We start from the raw sequence: 18,043 nt of genomic DNA, 5'->3' as shown, positions 1-18,043 counted from the left end.
ACTCGTTTAAACAGCTATAATAGCCGTGGAAAAAATAAACAAATAAAGAATCACTGTCGAGAATTATTCTCCAGACTTGTTAATTGTCATCGTATCTCCGCATGCTTCCCATTTTCGAACACAATAGGATACAGACTAAAATAAAAGAAACGACATGAAAGAGAGCAATAATTTGTCCAAAAAAAAAAACAAAAAAAAAAAAAAAAAACAGAACAAAAGATAATAAAAAAATCGCATAGTCTTTCAAATCATGGATCCGACTCCTAATTGGTAATCGATCGGCACATTCGCTGCATACGTGTAGTAAATAATAACAGATACATGTATAGAAAGACATCTTCAACATACGCGCATTCATATAAAATTTTGCTATTTGATAGCCAAAACTCCACATTCTTGCAGACACATACACACAGCCCGCAAAACAGAGCTCACGCATTCGAGTGTCGCGCGCGCGATCTTGCATTCGCGCGGTATACACGGCATTTATCGCTTACATCCAAAGACGAACGTCTTGTAACTTTACATTATCGAGAAAGAAGGAAACATTTTATCATACCGCTTATATGCGCATATAACAACCGAGTAGGAAACGGTTTTACTCCTGCAACCGATACGATATGCCGTTTGCCCGAGGAAGTGTTCGATCGAAGCCACAAACGCAATTCCTCTAATTTGCAGTTTCCCTCGCAAGAGTAAAAACGTTTCTGCGTAATAATACTTAGTGCACGGTGAAGTCTTTGAGCGTCAGTGCAAATCACACCCCCTTAAAAGTTTCTCATAACAATTTCGTTCTTTTTCCTTTTCTACGTATATATTAAGAAATAATTTACTTTTTTAAAAAATACCTATATGAATTGACCAATGATTTCTTTTTTTTACTTGCACACCGCATATATATACTGCCCATGGAATTACAAATCTTTTAACATTCGTAACGCATGCTTGTTCAACGAACAGTAGAAATAACAATGATATATGTTCATCTCACCCTTAAAAATAAATAATAACGCATATATATAAATCTTTTTAAAGGAAATATGTATACATATAAATTGTATACATAAGTTGAACACAGTAATTATTTCGCTAATCGAATAACTCGATTCATGTTAATTCAAAGTTCTAAAGAATATATATATTTAACAAACAAGTTAAAAACAAAATAACGAGTTCAATAATCGAGAAAACTGTCAACTCTTTCTTTATGCACCTATGCCGCGAATGTGGAAGTAGCAATCGATTAGCAGCAAAAGCTTTTGTACCAGACCAATTTAGTCTTTGCTTCTCATTTCGACTTAAGTTTTATACGCCTACATAACAGCTTTATACATATAAAAAAGCCTTATATGTTATTAATCAGGTAGTAATTATTGGAACACAAACGGCAAATTATTAAATCGGTAAATATAAATGCTATTCATATCGAATATTCATTGTTTATGTAATTGACGTAATCGTAAATTACGTAACTCAGTCGCTGGGCTTTCGGTATAATCGCGGGATTAATCGATAGATTATTTCCGAATAAGCCCCATAGGCAGATCGAGAGCAATGACAATATGAAATCAAATTACAGCGATGAAATAAACCTAGTAAGAATCCCTAAGATGACGCGGTGTGAGAATTTAGTCCTACATATAAATCTTTTTGTTTCACGCTACCCACGTTTATCACAGTCCACGCATGACTCATTTTGTCTCTTAGTATTTGAAGTCCTAAACGCCAACAACTTTTTTGAGCAATCCATCGGGTTGTTTAGATACGAAACACCCAGCTAATCAATAAACATCTTGTGACTAGAACATCATAGAGCGCAAAAAGACGAAACTTGGTCTGTCGCGAGTAAAGCGAAGACGACAGTTAGTCTAGCTTACGCTGCTCGCATAATTCTTCCATCCCGCCAGCTTTTCTGTTAAGAAAACCAATAGAATGTATATAGTAGGAGAGAGATATATATATATTAGCAATAGAGTTAAAGGCAGTAGTCCCAGTAAAATTACTTACAACGTTGACAGGTAAGGGGTACCGGTGTGATCTAATCGGTGTTTATCTTCGTTTTTCCAGCTCGAGACTGGTATGTGTGGAGGCGGCAAGAAGCTTCTCAACGATTGTACAAGCTGTATTGTATCGACCAGTGCTGCAATTGGGAACAAGCAACGTGAAAATCTTTGTAACTACTTTGAGAAAGAAAACTTATATAAAATTTTACAGTGCAATAAATGTTCAGAGAACGAAAGGAAAAGGAGAAACGAAAAACAGTTGGTAAAATTGAGAATTACTTTTTTGCAGGGCCTCGGATTGTTTGCCGTACGGCTTACACATTGCCGGCCGTACGCAAGCTTTCATTCTTGCCATGTTTTTCATCACTTCTGCAAAAGTACGCACAATCTTCTCTTGACCACCTGAAAGTAGATTCACGCGTTAATTTTTAAACTTAATTTTAACGTTAAAAGCGTGCATTACGCCGCGCGTATGCAGCGAATTCTTAATCACCTTCCGAATTTGAAGACGATGACCGGGATCCCTTTTCACTTTCTAAAGGCCATGCGCCGTTGTGCAGCGCCAATAGGTCCTTATTGGCGTTCCCTAATCCTTGTAAGTTCCCTAAACCGAGAGAAGTCAGATTGTCCAAGTTATCCAGATTGGTGCGTAAAAAGTCCGTCAACTTGTGATCGGAGATTGGTATATTAGGTATTAGAGATTCGTAATGCTGCTTGCCGGATGGCACTTTCTTCTCTTGCGATACAGGCCGATGCGGAATATTTAATGACGGACGGCTTGGAGGACGTTGAAGATTCATTTGGTTACCAGCACCCCTCATCTCCGATAAATCCGCCGCGGATCCTCCCATGTGTGTATTCGGATTAGCGCTGCTTAGGCTCTACGGAGATAAACGTCAGACATAACAAAATGTTACGAAACTCAACTTATGTAATAGCAAGCGACAAGTAGGAGATATCGTATAAAAAGTTTGCTCACTGCCTGGAAATCTGTACTATGTGGAAAACCGCTGCGCAGAAGGGACGCGGTCGCTTCGTTATCCTGGATGTAAGTCGGTGCCATGTGGCCCATCTTCTGAGTGAGCTCCAGCTGATTTTTGTAATAGCGACAAGCTGGATTCGGACAGTTTTGCACGACTTCTATAATAAATTCCTTCTCCATCCCGAAGCACTCTCTCCCAATGGTGTAAGATTCCATGACTGCTCTGACCGTACCCTCCAAGCCAAGATGTAAGCCGTGTGGCCCATTCATGTGTTTCAACATTACGGCGTTGGCGAAGTGTTCGTAGGGTAGTATTATCTTGCCGTTCTCTCTAAGGACTAATCTTCCCTGCGAATCCAGTGCGACTCGAGATGCCATCATCCTGTAAACATATCAAACGCAGTGAATATTTTGCAACAAACGCAAAGAAGCTGTGTTTAACTGCAAAAACAACGTTTATCCTCACTGTAAATAAGCGGCGCTCGGCATCATAGAGGCATCCTTGAATTCCGAGAAGCACTGCAGGAGCTCGATACTCGGATTCCATCCTTTATTTTGCAGATACGCTTGTAACAACATGTACATCTTCTCCGTGACGTATCCGGCGCTGCTCGGGGTCGCGGAATAACCCGATCCTCCACCCGGCGGACCCATTTCAGTTTGCATACCTTTGGCAACAATGTTCTTCATAGTTTCCGCCAGGTCCATTCTGCATACATACAATCGGACACATGAATGAATCTTTCAACACAATGAAATTGCGAGTAAAATCTCTTTACACACAAAGATCTATTCGATACACAATCTTTATCAGATGCATCAGGTGCAAAAGGATTAATCGTCAATTATTTATACAACATATACACGGAGAAGGAAAAAAACGCACAAATAGACGCCGATAGTGCCAGCGATCGATACGCGTCGCGACAATTTCGTTCATCCATTATCGCGCGCGACCCCGCAGCTCCGGGAAGAGTCGCCGTCGAACTCCGGCCGGTCGAGAACGTCGGCGAGCGTGATCGAGAGCGCGCGGACTTCCGCCGCGCGCCGAGCACGCTTCATCGCACGGTGATCACCGGACACCGAAGCCTGCTCGGGCGGCTCGGGCCGCTCGGGCGAGCCGCGTCCGTCGGCACCGTCGGCCGACGGCGGATCGCTCGTCGTCGGACCCGTCCCTGAGCGACGCCGAGCGCGTTCGGCCATTGTTATCGCCGAGCGGACCGGCGAGAGAACCGATAAAAAAAGTGCCCCGGCCGACGCCGCCGCCGCGCGCGATCGAGCGAGCGAGCGAGCGGAGCGGGCGAGCCACCGCCCCCCTTTCCGTCACGCGCAGGGGGGACGTGCCGCCGTACAACGCGGAACGTACATTACTCTCCGGAGTCTCCGGTACGTGCACTCACCCCGTGCCGCGGCCGTCGCTGCACCACCTCCACTCGCGGCGTAGCCGGGTAGCCCCAGGAGCCCGTCCGTCGCCGTCAGTCGCCGCTCCTCGGCATCGCCTAATTAATTAAACCCCCGGATCACATTTGCAAATAACATAAATCGCGATAATTATTTCCGCGAGGGCTCACTTGCACGGTCCGCCGCCAGGGGCGCACCGCGCTCTACGCGCTTTTCGGCCGCGTGTATACATGTGTGCGTACGCGTGGGTGTGCACGTGTACGCGTCGCACGCGGGATGGCGGGGGGAGAGGGCGCCCACGTGTATATACGTGCATACGTGCGCGCGCGAGCGCGCGGACGTGTGTGTACACACGGGCGGCCCGGCTGCGCTTACGCGACGCCACTTTGCGCATTTATCAATATTACTTTTTACAATTGATATATTACGCCGACTCGCGGCACGCCGCGGCGCGCGTCGCGACGCGTCGCGTCACGTCGCGTCGCGGCGCGGCGCCGAATACTCGCGCGCGATCGTTGAACCGCCGGGCGAGTAAACGTCCCCGCGAGGGGCAAGGCCGAGATAACATTATCGTGCGTTAACCCTTTTGGGAAGCATCCGCTCTTCCTTCCACTATATATTCTTATTAAAAAAAAGATCCTTATCATCCGGAAAACTGTCCTTCCAACGTATCCCGATTTTCCTACAAAGTATCGGCTCCGATTTGACGCGAAACGACGCAGTATATCGCAACGTTTTTTAATCTACTAATGATGACTAACGTTAATCATGCGCGCACGCGCATATAGGTGTTTTTTTATTTATATTGTATGGTAGTTTTTTTTAGAAGCGCAATTATTCTCACGGTGGATTGTTGATTTACAGTCGCGCAGAATTTATATCTTTTTATGTTCAATGTCCATTTCTCTATCAATGTAGATTAACTTTAATCTCATTTTAACTTACTTTTTATCTTTTCCTAATTCTTAGAGCTATCTGCATTGACAGAAATGAACATTAGGGCGACTTTGATTAAACTACGATTAACTTAATCTCGACAATTAACTCAATGGAATTGTTTACAGCAAAATTTTGAAATATAATTCGTTGTTTTTTTTTAATGTGATCTTTTTTTCTACATGTAAGCAACAAAAATTAATAATTTTACCGACGTTAACAAAATGGACATTAACCACCTATTAACTTAATCAGCAATTGATTCAATTAGCAGAATCGCTTGAAGCAAAAATTCTATATATAATTCTAATTCTATATAATTCGAATAATTCTAATTCTAACTCTAACTCTAACACTAATTCTATATAATTCTAAATAATTACTTAAAATTTTCTCTCTCATTAAACAATTACTACTTCTATCTGTATTAGCGAGATAACACAAGTATTACTTGATAATTATAATCATCGATTAATTTAATCAGAATCATTCAATCAAAATTACACAGAAAAAAAAGAAATATCAAATCTTATATACTCTGACTCGTATATACATAAAACAATCTATAATCGTCTTATAAGAATTTTAACTTTTCATTTTAACTTTTTATTTTAACGCTTATTGTCGTTGCGTTGTCACATAGCTCGTGATAATTAGCTTAATTAACGTCGGTATGAAATATACTTGTTAGCGCATCATTGCGAACTTGCGAGAGTAGCTTAACAGTGTACATGTTGTGAAGCTAAGTACGTGATACGGAGTCAATCGATAAAAGACCGAAAGTACTGAAATAGTTGGCCGTCTCGTGCGCGTGACGCGGCCAGCGCGCATGAAATTAAAACGCGACGGGAAGCGATGATTGTCCATTTTTAGCGCCGCTCGCGCGTCTCGTCGAGCAAGTGGGCAGAATTATATCCCGATCAATCCAACCCGCACGCCCACGTACGTACGCGCGCACACGTAACAATTCATTCCAGCGACGCGTGGCGTTTTCGAAATTTAAATCGCACGCGCGTGGAACGGGGGTCACGGGGGGAAAACGCGCACACTGGTGCCAACCGCGCGCGCGCAGGCCGCGGCGGAGATTCCCAAATAGTGTAAACATGGCCTCGCGGTACAGTCACGGTGTCCAGCGAGTTCTAGCGAAATTGGAGGCCTCGATAAATTCCGAAAACTATTATGAGGCCCATCAGATGTATCGAACTTTATATTTCAGGTGAGATTCGGCGGGCCCGGCCGCCCCGCGCGGTCGAAGCGCGCCTCCGCGCCTTCAAAACCCTTGCCCGTTTCTAACCTCCCTCCGCTTGCAGATACCTCGGTCAGAGAAAATACTCGGAGCTCCTGGAATTGCTCTACAACGGCTCGATGCTTCTGTTACAGCACGAACAGGTACGCGTAATTGTTCGCGCGCGTCGTGAGTGTCGAGGGATTTTTTTTAACGTGTTTCCCGTAAAACGATTTCTGCAATTTTTGTCAGCGAGACCGAACGCCCGTAGGGCCCGTGTGTCTCCAAGTAAATCATAATTAATAACCGAGAGATGCGCCGCTGTCGCGGATATGATCGGTCGCGATGAAAGTGAGGAGCAATTTCGATGATATTTTACGCCACGTTTGCAACCTGTGCGTTTCTTGCAGCACGCAAGTGGAGCCGACTTAGGAATTTTATTTGTCAACGTTTTAATGCAATCTGGAACGGTACCTGTGCAAGGCTTCTTCGAAAAGATCACGAGCCTGTTCAGTTTAATGAGCCCTACGTCTCCGGAAAGGGAGGTGTTTGTGCAGTCTGCGCTTAAATGGAGCGTAAAGGGTACGGATTACAAAACTGGTCATCCAGATTTACACCAGAAGATAGCTCAGGTCTTTTGGAGAGGTAATTTTCTGATTTTTACCGCACACTTGTTTTGAACGCGCTATACATAATGGATCTATTTTTCAATCAGAAAAGAATTACATAATGGCGAGGCAACACTTTATACATAGTAGAGATGGTTCTGGATGTGCCGCGATGCTGGTCGAACTTCACGAGCAGCGTGGATACATGAACGAAATAGATCTTTTTATAGCTCAAGCAGTCTTACAGTAAGTTGATCGACTTTATGTCAATTTTAATATTGGAAGTCTTATTAAAAATGTATCGTAGTAAGAATAAATAGATATAACAATATAGCAGATTTAGGGAACTAGAAATATTGGAATTATTTAAGATTATTATACAAGTTTCATACATATAATCATCAACCTTTCAGGTATCTTTGTTTACAAAACAAAGCAACGGCGCAAGAGGCCTTCAATTCTTACACTTCGAGGCATCCAAAAATAAATAGCGGCCCGCCATATCTTCTTCCTTTATTAAACTTCTTGTTTTTTCTACTCAAAACCATTGACAGGTACGTCATATACTCGATATACATTTTTCATTATATAAGCACTTCCTCTATTCTCCTCCGATGTGATATTTTGCAGTGGTAAACTAGCGGTGTTCACAGTACTTTGTGAACAGTACCAGATATCTTTAAACAGAGATCCGTGTTATCGACAGTACTTAGATAAAATAGGCCAACTTTTTTTCAATATTCCACCTCCGCGCCCGCGCAATCAGGGATTATTTGGCTCGTTATTGCAATCCTTCTTCAACGGCCTGGAGGACGACGATTCGGACGACGAGCAACGAAATACAGCCTCAACGTCGCACGCCGCGCAAGAACTTGATTGATTAAAGGTGAGGCAACACTGTGCAGTGTGATGCTGAATATCGAACTTTTTATATATTATTCATCGACCCAAATACTTTCACTAACTGCACCTGTGTTAACCGACAATGAAATTTCAAATTGCGGACGTTATCGTTTACGACAAAAGAAAAAAAGCTAAAAGAATTACTGTTGTTTGAAGAAATGGTAATTCGGAACTATGTAGAACCCTGAGAGTACATGGGACGACTTCTTACGGGAATTTATCAAAGTTGTAAGTTATTTACACTGAATTCACAATAGTAGAATTCAGATAGGCATCTTTATTATTTTATACATATCTAATATTTTCTATACTACTTTTAGTCAAGTAAGATTTGTACATGTGCAATAATGAGACGCATGATTTTGAATAAAAAGCCTTGATTGAATAATATTTGAAATGTGTAATAATGATCAATTTGCGTGTAAAAATTTGAAAGAGTATGAGTTGACTCTTGTGATAAAAGTCAATATTTTCATTCCGTACATACTGTTATGAATTCAGCAATTATACTTGGACTTTGAATAAAATCCTTGCCATTAGCTACAACCCGTATACCGTGCATATAACCACATGAATATATACCTGCGTGTAACTGCTGGATCGAAAATTTATTTTATATAAACTAAAATGCGTGTGGACAAATAAATGTGACATAATTGTAGCTTCCGAAAAAAAAAGAATGCTTACCGAGACTGCTTGTTGCTAGGACATCGAGAAAGAGAGTTATACTTGGAGCAACGAGCGATATATTTATTTATTGGATTCTATATTGATATGGGTAATCATTTAAAACAATAGAGAAATAAAATTCATATATTTAACTAAGGAAATAAAATGACCATCGCACTGTGTAATAAAAATCTTCACAGCATTAACTAATAAAAGTAATATAATATTGCTGTGTAAACGAAAACGGAACCATAGACATTTGACTAATAAATTTAGCTTTGTAATAAATATATCTCTCTAGAAACACATGTATATGTACTGAGTATCCTTTATTATATATTTCATTGTCTATTACGTTATCAGAATTATTTAAACCAAAATTGTTATAATAATATGATAATAATAAATTATAATTGATACTTGCATCATAGGATAAATCATAATATTCATAATTGATACTTGCATTATAGAATAATCGAAAAATTCTACATTTTTAATTGTTCTTTTGTAAAAAAATTTAAGCAATGTATATTAATTTGATGAAAATGATGTAATATTAATTCTCCGTTTGATAATACTTTGGAATGTGTATGTGTGGGATTAGTCTTTTGAAGATTTAACTTAGGTATTATATTTGTATAAATTATATACTTGAAAAATAATAATAACAAATAATGGTTACCCGATATATTATTCTAATAGCAGCTCCTCCTCCGTGTATTCGATAGAAATACTTAATTTAATAGATGTATGTGAATTGAGTGAAACGTGCAAATATGCCTCTGTCATCATGTTCCTAATTAAAATACTATCTCACAATATAACGGATTTATCGATACTCGCAACACTTATTCCTAAATCATATGACGTAATATTTTTTACAAAATATTTTTTTATCTTGCTAATATCTATGCCATTTTATGTTGGAAACGTCAAGCAAAAACGATAAATACGTTAAAATTTTCGCGAACATGATCAATATGAAGATGGTATATGTTATAGAGAAATGACAAAATCAGTGATTATAAGTCATTAAAAGAGTGATATATTAACAAAGTCAAAAATATTAAAACAAATTAGAATATAAAATTTATGTTCAATATTACGTTGTACAAATAAAAAACAATGCTAAACCTAAGAGGACGGGATATATAAGATATGATACATGCGATGTATGCGTGTGTATATATGTATGTGTGTGTATTGTATTTAAATAAGCAAGATAGTGTTTGATTGACTACGCTAATCAATTAAATTAATCAGAATTTGGTCAAAATCACCCTTGTTGTTACGTACAAATCAAATATTTGTAGCTAGCTTATGTTAATTAACTTTAATTACCGCAGTATGAAATGTACTTAGAGCATTATTTTGTGAACTCGAGAGAAATTTAATAACGCAGAACGAAGGCTACGTAATATGAACCCAATTGATAAAACACCGAAAGTGTGTTGAAATGGTTGACCCGCGACATTACTACCACACGATGATTGTCCATTTTTAGTGTGACGAACGTTGCAACTTGCGGTTTCGTCAATTTAGGGAGGAGGAAAGAGACCGGACAGACATTCTCTTATCAATATCCCGCAATCACGGTCCAGCGTCATCAACCACGGCGACGATGATAATAACGCATGACTTTCGGCTGGAATTTGAATTTGCGCGAATATCGCGGATACACGCACTGACGCCATTGATGCTAATGTGTGAGCAATTTTTAATCAATGTAAACATGGCCTCGTGACAGTCTCCGCGCGTTTGAGAAATCAAAAAGGCTCTGACAAAGTCGGAGGGTTATTATGAAACCCAGATGTATCGAACTTGTATTTCAGATAACAAGAAAATTGCACACTAGCAAACGCTAGTTCTTAGACTCAACATTCACCGCCGATACTTTAAATTCACATTTTACATAACTTTACGTAAACTGTAGATTTTTAGTTTACTCACTGGCGGTGAGTATTACCGTGCAGCCTTAGTCATGTATTATTACGTTTAAAAGTATCGTCAGGCCACTCTATCTTTTTGACATATCCCAAAATGGATTATCATTTTCGCCTCCTTCACTTGCAGCCATTAGTTTTTCAATAAACCTAATAAAAATAAGGCATACGTGGGATCGAACTTGACATCTGCCAACTGGGGTCCACGTGCTCACGGAGCCACGCGTCACATAAATAATATTAAAGAGAGACATAAATAATGTTGAAAATAATAACGAACTTTTCGTCATCAAATAAATAACAATTTGTAGATAGCAAATCAGATAACACGTCTGATTATTATAATCGTCTTAAATCATATAAATTTTCTTTTTGTATAATTACATTTTCGTTTAGCATGCAATTTTTTTACACATTATAAGTAGAGCGTAAGAACACTGTAAAATTATAAAACTGGTAGATTTGTACCAGAAGAAAGCTCGAATGTTTCAGATACTATTTTGGGAGAAATTTTACGATACTTTTATTTTGTGCCTGCTTAGATAAAGGATCTATTTATTAGAATAGATTCTGAATGTGCCGCGTTGAATTTCACAATTTTAGATACACGAATAATATCTTTCTTTGTCACGAAACAGATCTCTTTGTAGAAAAATACAACAATAATTTAAACCTATAATTAATGGCACAATGAAAATTTAAATTGGAACATTAAGCGAAGTATGTTTCGTGGTTAATATGTTTCGTGACCAGGAATCGAAAATTGCCTCGAGAAAGTTTCCACTTCCTCCCTCAGAGCCGCAACCTTTGCTTTAATATTCTCATCGGTATTTAATACTCTCTTGTAGTCAACCAGCTTTGGGCCGGAAATAGCACTCACTTCCTTCGAAAGTTGCAATCCTATACAGAAATAATATTGAATTTATTATTAATCTCATTATATGCTATACATATTTAAGTTACAGTGTTTGATTCGTTAGTGCTCAGAAACTGTTCCTCGTGACATAAAAATGTCACAAATAACAAATATAAATCGCCATAGTATTCTTTCGTAATTTAGCGATCGAAGTCACTGAACACTAACGAGTTCTTGTGATACTGAAATATTTGTAATACTTACCTCTGTCTATAAAGTCCACAACTTTATCCATATCTTTCTCGACTAAGCCACGAGTAGTGAGCGCGGGCGTTCCTAAACGGATACCACTAGGATTCAACGCACTTTTGTCACCGGGAACAGTGTTCTTGTTACAGGCGACAGAAATGTCTTCCAAGATCTTCTCGGCCTTTGAGCCGGTTACGCCCGCGGATCGTAGATCCACTAACAGCATATGGACGTCCGTGCCGTTGGAGCTGATGTTATAACCGCGCTCTTGCAAACCGGCGCACAATCTCTTCGCGTTAAGCACCACTTGCTTCTGATACTCGAGGAATTCCGGTGTCTTCACCTGTTTCATAGTGGTAGCTATAGCGGCGATAGCGTGATTATGAGGCCCACCTTGAAGACCCGGGAAGACCGCTTGATTTATTCTACTCTCTATGTCGTACATAATATTCTTGCCATCCTTCGTGACGCTTCGGACGCCTTTCCGGAAGAAAATAACGCCAGCGCGCGGGCCTCTGTGAGGAATTGGACAAAGAAAACATCTCGCTCTATTATTTTAATCACTATGATAAAAAATATGCTCGCAATCATTAGGAAATGGCTCCATACCGTAAAGTTTTATGTGTAGTTGTCGAGACAACGTCACTAAATTCGAAAGGACTGGGTATTAATCCGGCGGCGACCAGTCCGGACACGTGAGCCATGTCGCTGAAAAGGTAGGCGTTGTTCTCGTCGGCAATTTCGCGAAAACGTTTGTAGTCCAGGCACCTGCTATAGCAGGAGACTCCAGCGATGATGACTTTCGGCTTGAACAATCTCGCCTGCTTCGCGAGTCCATCGTAGTCGATCAAGCCGGTCGTAGGATCAACCTTATACGGCATCGATTCGAAAAAGATGGATGTAGCAGAGATCTTCTTGGTCGCCGTGAAGAAACCTAGCGCACAAACGCAGTTTAAACGAAACAGTGCCCAACATGCACGTGCAGTTTCTTCGATTTATTCGCGTTTACCGTGAGTGAGATGGCCACCATCGGGTAGATCCAAACCCATTATACGTCCGTGAGGCTCCAACAGGCCCGTGTACACCGCGAAATTCGCCGGACTTCCCGAATAGGGTTGCACGTTGCAGCCCCATAGCTCAGGATCCAGATTGAAGGCTTCCAAGGCGCGTTTCTGCGCCAGCAATTCAATTTCATCGATAAATTCGTTTCCACCGTAGTACCTACGATTGCAATAACAACAGAAAAATAGTCAGTCTTGAACGAGGGATATGCTCGTAAGAGGAACGCGGTATGAAAAAGTAATCGTATGTACGTGATACGTAATCTCACCTTTGACCAGGCAATCCTTCGCTGTACTTGTTGTGCAAACACGAACTCAGGCACTGAAGTACGCTGAGAGATGTGAAGTTTTCACTCGCGATCAGCTCCAGCCCGGATTCCTGCCGTTTCTTCTCCTTCTTCATCAGCTCGAAGAGCTCGGGATCGCTCTCCCAAATATTCTTACGAAGTATCGCAGCCATGCCCTGTCGACAGTCATAACAATTTTTACTTTATATCCTCTGTAATCAATTTTAATCATTTATACATTTATTTATATCTACTAATATTATCATACATGTGAACAGTTAGGTAATAATTGACTATTAAACTTCTTGCGTTTGCAAAATATATTTTTTTTCTCGATCCGACAATACCTTAATGTAATAAATTTACAGAAATCAATTAAATTGTACAAGAGTTTTGATAAAGTAGAAAATTTGTAGCGTGTTGCTTCGACTGCGATCCGACGTGCAATGCGCTAAGTAGATATATAATATCGTGTGAATTGTTAGCTCATACCACACTAAAGTGACTAAAGTTCATACTTCCAACGATAACCCCTTGCGTGGTGCAATTACATTGACAAACATTGATGTATAATAGCGTAAAACGTTACGATGATTCGTTTGACGTTGCAAATAATGGATAAACAATCTCTCTGCGTGATAAATGTAATATGTACGTATCAACATGACGTAAAAACTATAATAGAATAATTCGCGGTAAATTAAAAGTACGTTCCGGAAAAATGATCAATTAAGGCTATTAAGGAAAAAATATCGTCAAACAACTTCGTGATTGTTACAGTAAAGGCATAATTAATGTTTATACAAATCTTATATAACGCATGAAATAATAGAGAGATAAGATAAATATAAAATGTATAAACTAACAAAGATACAGGAAAAATTCTTCATTTGTAAGAAGAGATTACTGTTATCTTAATAATGAAAAAAAAAGACACAATTAATCGATTACGATGTTACAAGGACGAAGAGAAAATCTATTCCGATTCAAGTGCATTCGCGTAATATTATTGTCAAAGGCTAAAATTATATTTCAAATAGAAATGTGCGAAAGTTCAGCCTTAAAAGTTCAATTACGAAATAGTTATTTTTGTCATTGATGGAGATGGAGTCCTCAATGTATCCTTCAGCAACTGTATTGGATTTCCAGCGTCGTTTTAATGTTGTTATGTCTGCTCCAGAGTCTCCTAGCAGCGTGGCAGAAGTGCGACGAAAGGTGCCAGTGTAAGAATGAGGATTTGCTAATTGTAGATATGATGCGATAATTGTTGGAATCTTTCCGAATTTGTTGATTCCAACTGGTTTTTTGATGCACTTTCCATTTTGATAATTTAGAAAAAATCTTGAGGTTTCGACGTTTTTTGGTCTCAAATTTATATATTTTTTAGATATAGTGTAGAATTCATCGGTGATTATGAAAGATCTTGGTTTGTAAGGTTTTGTAGTTGGAATTTTAACGAGCAAGATAGTTTCTTTGTCTTCGATGTCATTAACTTTTATTTTGATGAGATCCTCTCTTCTGGATGCACCACAAATTCCAAATATCATAGCTACCTGTAAATAATTTAGTATATATGTACACATTGTATAAAATTTTTTATTAACGTAAAAGTTTATGTTTGTATTTGATACATTACCTTTATAAGTAAATAATTTTGGTCATCAGCTTCGTTGAGAAATTTTTGAATTTGTTCTGATGTTAATACTTTTGATTTTTTTGGTGTATATCCTTGTGACTGTCTCTTCAGGAATGGAATGAGTCTATTATATTTGTTAATATTAATATTGTTGTTAATATTTAGAGTCGTTTTGAGCGTTGAGTAAGTTGACCATAAGGTGGATGGCTTATGTATTTTTGATAATTCTGTGAGATATGTTAATATTGTGCTTTCCGAGATGAACGTTTTTTTATCAATTGTCCACTGTATAAACTTGTTATATGTATTTGTATATTTTTCTTTGGATTTTGAAGGTAGATCTTCTATCGTGTTTTTTGCAATTTGTGCCATCTCTGGAGGTGTTAGTTGGTCGTCGCTATCGGTTTCTGCCGTTTCTGGTAAGATGTCTGGTATGATGATGTTTTTGTCACTCATTTTTTATTTTTTATTTTTTAGTAACTTGTTGCGAATTTTTTTTTATTTTTTTTTATTTTACTGTGTATGTCACAAATGACTTTACTATGTACAGTTATTGGGGAAGGTTATGTCTGAGTATCGCTGTGGTAATTCGTGGAGTATTTCCGCGCGCCGCGAGATGTCGGAAGATGTGAGAAATAAAAGGACTCTAGTCACTAGTGGAAAAGACATACAGAATGGCCGCGTTCAGCAGACACAACTGTTGAGTTCGTCTTATCAACGCTCTGCGTTGATTGGTTGGTTCTAAAAGTAAGAGCCACGCACGTTTGACTGCTACTCAGCGGCTTGGTCTGCTGAACGCACCCAATGATTGAATAAGGAGAGTGTCGGAAATGAGTTGTGCGGGAATGAGAGACTGTGCGGGAATGAGATATTACCGCACTGTTTCGAGTGGAAAATTTCTCGTGTGTGGACGTGGCTATTTGTCGCACAAAAAACACGCGCGTAATGGGCCACTTTCCACGCACGTGTTATATAAAAACTGTTCAAAGCCGCGAATATATATATATAAGAAAGTAAAGTATAATATGCATTATTAAACCTGCATTATTCTTTTAAATTTAGAACGTTAGTAAAACTTATAACTATTAAACTTATAAATTTAAAGATAGAATTTAAATAAATTTCTCAAACTGATCTCTGAAAATTCTATTTTATTTAATAATTAATATAAAAATTGCCGCTCTTTCTCACGGTCGGCAGGGACCCTCCCATTTCGCTTCCGCTCAGCTACGGCCCTGGCAAAATGCTAATCAAGTACAATCAAAGAAGCTAGAACGCATTCTAACGCTCGTTCTCGAGCAGTCGGAGCCATGACTGACTGCAAACAATGGGAGCTTTCCAGCAAGTGACACAAGCCGACACAAACGTCGTTCTATCTTTCTTTTTTGGCAATGAGTAACAAAGACAAAACGATACCTGTGTCGACTTGTGTCGCTTGCTGGAAAGCTCCCAAAGAGCTTTAAATCGTTTCGACTTTTGCGTTGATTTCACACGAATATCCGAAGATGATCTCGAGGATCATCTTCGGCTGTTAAGCTACCGGTTGTCCATGAAAGAGGACTTTTCACTTTCGTAAATTCGAAAAATAGCGCAAATACACGCCAATTGCGGGTTATTATCGCACATAAATCGTTACGGCGCGCTGCGCGATCGCGAACAAAACTATATCAACAATAATTACTGATAAATGATTACTCGAAAAATACTCACTAGTTCCGGTGTGCAACACGTGGTCGAGAGATGATAACCTCGGCTACGCGGAGGGCCGTACGCGTCTGCGAGGCGTCCTTGATCGGCAAAGTCCTTTATATGTCGGCCGCGGGCGCGCAGCAGGTTCTCGACCAATTGAAAACCGCGCCGATTCAAACTCGACCAATTCCCGGCCATCTTTGTCGCGCGCACGTGGCGTATGTGTATTGTGTGCGTGCGCGACACGCACTCGGCACTACGCAGTCAGCCGGCAGCGATCGCGGCTGGTCGATTGATGGTGTTTGTGCACGTCCCTGTAGACGTCTACTTCGTGCGAGGCTGGCTGGCTAAACCCAATTGCAATATTTGCAATTCCTCAATTTCTGCTCGCAGAATCGAGGCACGAACGCCCGGGTCGTTTATGGACACGACAGCCGCGAAATATCGCGTGACGAAGCACGTCGCGTCTCGTGGACGCCGGTATAAAAGCGCAGACGCGAGGCGTCCGCGACTCGTGCCCACACTGGCCCACACTGCCCACGTGTCTCGCGACGACGACGTCGCGTGCGCGTCGATTATGGTTTCCGCACTTTTCAGATATTTTCCAGGATCCCTTGAACCGATATTCAGATGCTTCTTACGTGTTTTTCACCCTTAAACGCGCAATTTTTCGTAGCGTTCTGAATATTTTTCAAAATAAAAAGGACTTTTTGGACCTCCCCCATCCAGAAAGAATTAAAGAAGGACTAGAGAAGAAGGCAAAGACACAGGACATGCAAAGATGCGCACTTAAAAATTATAAGAATTAAGCTTGATAGAAATGTCTTCAAGTTTCACGGAAGATATTTTCTCACTTATCTCACTTTTATACTTATTTCGAAGTTTGATTTTATTGTTTTACGTTTTCACTCTCACGTAATATGAATTTTTCCGAGACACGCGCATGAAATATGTTTCAAACCGTTGTTATCACTATACGTTTATGATATCTTGATAAAACACCGATTTTATGTAGATTTCCAATTTCTATTTTATTTTTTCAAATTCGCGGATGGCAGCGACGGAATTTCCGTCGAAGCATCTTCGGTTCTTCACGAAAAATGTTCCATCGGCAGCATTGCGAAACAAAAGAAAAAAAGAAGGACCGTGTAACGCGCGCGACACGATGCACAATGCACAATACGCAAAGCAAATCGCTTCGACGGACAGCAGACAGCTGTGTAGATTCCGTCACAGTATATACTGTGGTCTCGTGAAGGCAAATCGCGTGATTCGAAAGTGAGCGCATGATCGACGACTTTTTCTCCGCAGCGTCTAAACCGGCCAGTCCGGTCAACGTTTTTTTTTTTTTTTTTTTTAATCAAACTTCCGGATGCCTTCCCCTATCACGCGCGCCTGCCTCTCCTAATCTCGTCTTGTTACTTACCGAGATCTTATTTGCCTTTAGCGATGACGGAGCGCGTCGATTTGGAGATCTCTCGGTTCAGCTTTATAAACCTAACGTTTTACCTGTCAGAGATACTTTATATCTAGATCTAGATAAGACGCACGCTTTTTTAAAGATTTTTTCGTTTTCTTTCTCCTCGATCCAACTA

General features: G+C 40.0%; 3 protein-coding genes across 8 annotated transcripts; 1 reads left to right on the top strand and 2 right to left on the bottom strand.

Annotated features, from left to right (window-relative positions):
• Positions 1–903: 903 nt before the first annotated feature.
• On the bottom strand, positions 904–4,586 carry LOC112465949. Of its 3 annotated transcripts, XM_025033766.1 has the most exons (8): positions 4,386–4,586; positions 3,452–3,694; positions 2,983–3,367; positions 2,722–2,884; positions 2,497–2,607; positions 2,283–2,405; positions 2,008–2,140; positions 904–1,912 (listed from the first exon to the last, which is right to left on the bottom strand). In XM_025033766.1, the coding sequence occupies exons 2-8, from the start codon at positions 3,691–3,693 to the stop codon at positions 1,864–1,866; spliced, it is 1,206 nt and encodes a 401-aa protein (XP_024889534.1). In that variant the 5' UTR covers position 3,694; positions 4,386–4,586; the 3' UTR covers positions 904–1,863. The 3 variants fall into 3 exon arrangements, with proteins under 3 accessions (XP_024889534.1, XP_024889532.1, XP_024889533.1); XM_025033764.1 differs by having other exon boundaries at positions 2,497–2,884; positions 4,386–4,585; XM_025033765.1 differs by lacking the exon at positions 4,386–4,586 and adding an exon at positions 3,872–4,031 and having other exon boundaries at positions 2,497–2,884.
• A 1,804-nt stretch (positions 4,587–6,390) lies between these two features.
• Positions 6,391–9,548, top strand: LOC112465948 (Golgi to ER traffic protein 4 homolog). Its single transcript, XM_025033763.1, has 6 exons — positions 6,391–6,538; positions 6,633–6,711; positions 6,958–7,192; positions 7,263–7,401; positions 7,569–7,709; positions 7,786–9,548. The coding sequence occupies exons 1-6, from the start codon at positions 6,426–6,428 to the stop codon at positions 8,033–8,035; spliced, it is 957 nt and encodes a 318-aa protein (XP_024889531.1). The 5' UTR covers positions 6,391–6,425; the 3' UTR covers positions 8,036–9,548.
• A 1,471-nt stretch (positions 9,549–11,019) lies between these two features.
• Positions 11,020–16,963, bottom strand: LOC112465947 (serine hydroxymethyltransferase, cytosolic). Of its 4 annotated transcripts, XM_025033759.1 has the most exons (7): positions 14,760–15,362; positions 14,200–14,676; positions 13,106–13,299; positions 12,785–12,996; positions 12,385–12,709; positions 11,791–12,290; positions 11,020–11,570 (listed from the first exon to the last, which is right to left on the bottom strand). In XM_025033759.1, exons 1-7 carry the CDS (start codon positions 15,213–15,215, stop codon positions 11,404–11,406), a joined length of 2,331 nt encoding a protein of 776 aa, XP_024889527.1. In that variant the 5' UTR covers positions 15,216–15,362; the 3' UTR covers positions 11,020–11,403. The 4 variants fall into 4 exon arrangements, with proteins under 4 accessions (XP_024889527.1, XP_024889528.1, XP_024889529.1 ...); XM_025033760.1 differs by lacking the exons at positions 14,200–14,676; positions 14,760–15,362 and adding an exon at positions 16,470–16,963; XM_025033761.1 differs by lacking the exons at positions 14,200–14,676; positions 14,760–15,362 and adding an exon at positions 13,471–14,191.
• Between the last annotated feature and the right edge of the window lie 1,080 nt (positions 16,964–18,043).

Source organism: Temnothorax curvispinosus, unplaced genomic scaffold (genome assembly GCF_003070985.1).
Source record: "Temnothorax curvispinosus isolate PA1 unplaced genomic scaffold, ASM307098v1 QBEX01015669.1, whole genome shotgun sequence".
Classification (NCBI taxonomy): Eukaryota; Metazoa; Arthropoda; class Insecta; order Hymenoptera; family Formicidae; genus Temnothorax; species Temnothorax curvispinosus.
Note: the sequence above shows the minus strand (reverse complement) of the source record. Positions and strands in the feature narration are given on the sequence as shown.

What these genes read in the sequence shown, in the direction of transcription:
- LOC112465949 (XM_025033764.1), bottom strand. Translation starts at nt 3,693, where the DNA reads ATGGACCTGGCGGAAACTATGAAGAACATTGTTGCCAAAGGTATGCAA. An exon ending in ATAGTACAGATTTCCAGGCA is followed by an intron (nt 2,885 to 2,982) that starts GTGAGCAAACTT and finishes TTATCTCCGTAG; the next exon opens with AGCCTAAGCAGCGCTAATCC. An exon ending in ACCCCTTACCTGTCAACGTT is followed by an intron (nt 1,913 to 2,007) that starts GTAAGTAATTTT and finishes TTTTCTTAACAG; the next exon opens with AAAAGCTGGCGGGATGGAAG.
- LOC112465948 (XM_025033763.1), top strand. Translation starts at nt 6,426, where the DNA reads ATGGCCTCGCGGTACAGTCACGGTGTCCAGCGAGTTCTAGCGAAATTG. An exon ending in TTCTGTTACAGCACGAACAG is followed by an intron (nt 6,712 to 6,957) that starts GTACGCGTAATT and finishes CGTTTCTTGCAG; the next exon opens with CACGCAAGTGGAGCCGACTT. An exon ending in CTACTCAAAACCATTGACAG is followed by an intron (nt 7,710 to 7,785) that starts GTACGTCATATA and finishes GATATTTTGCAG; the next exon opens with TGGTAAACTAGCGGTGTTCA.
- LOC112465947 (XM_025033759.1), bottom strand. Translation starts at nt 15,215, where the DNA reads ATGAGTGACAAAAACATCATCATACCAGACATCTTACCAGAAACGGCA. An exon ending in ATGACAAAAATAACTATTTC is followed by an intron (nt 13,300 to 14,199) that starts GTAATTGAACTT and finishes GACTGTCGACAG; the next exon opens with GGCATGGCTGCGATACTTCG. An exon ending in TGGTGGCCATCTCACTCACG is followed by an intron (nt 12,710 to 12,784) that starts GTAAACGCGAAT and finishes TTTGTGCGCTAG; the next exon opens with GTTTCTTCACGGCGACCAAG.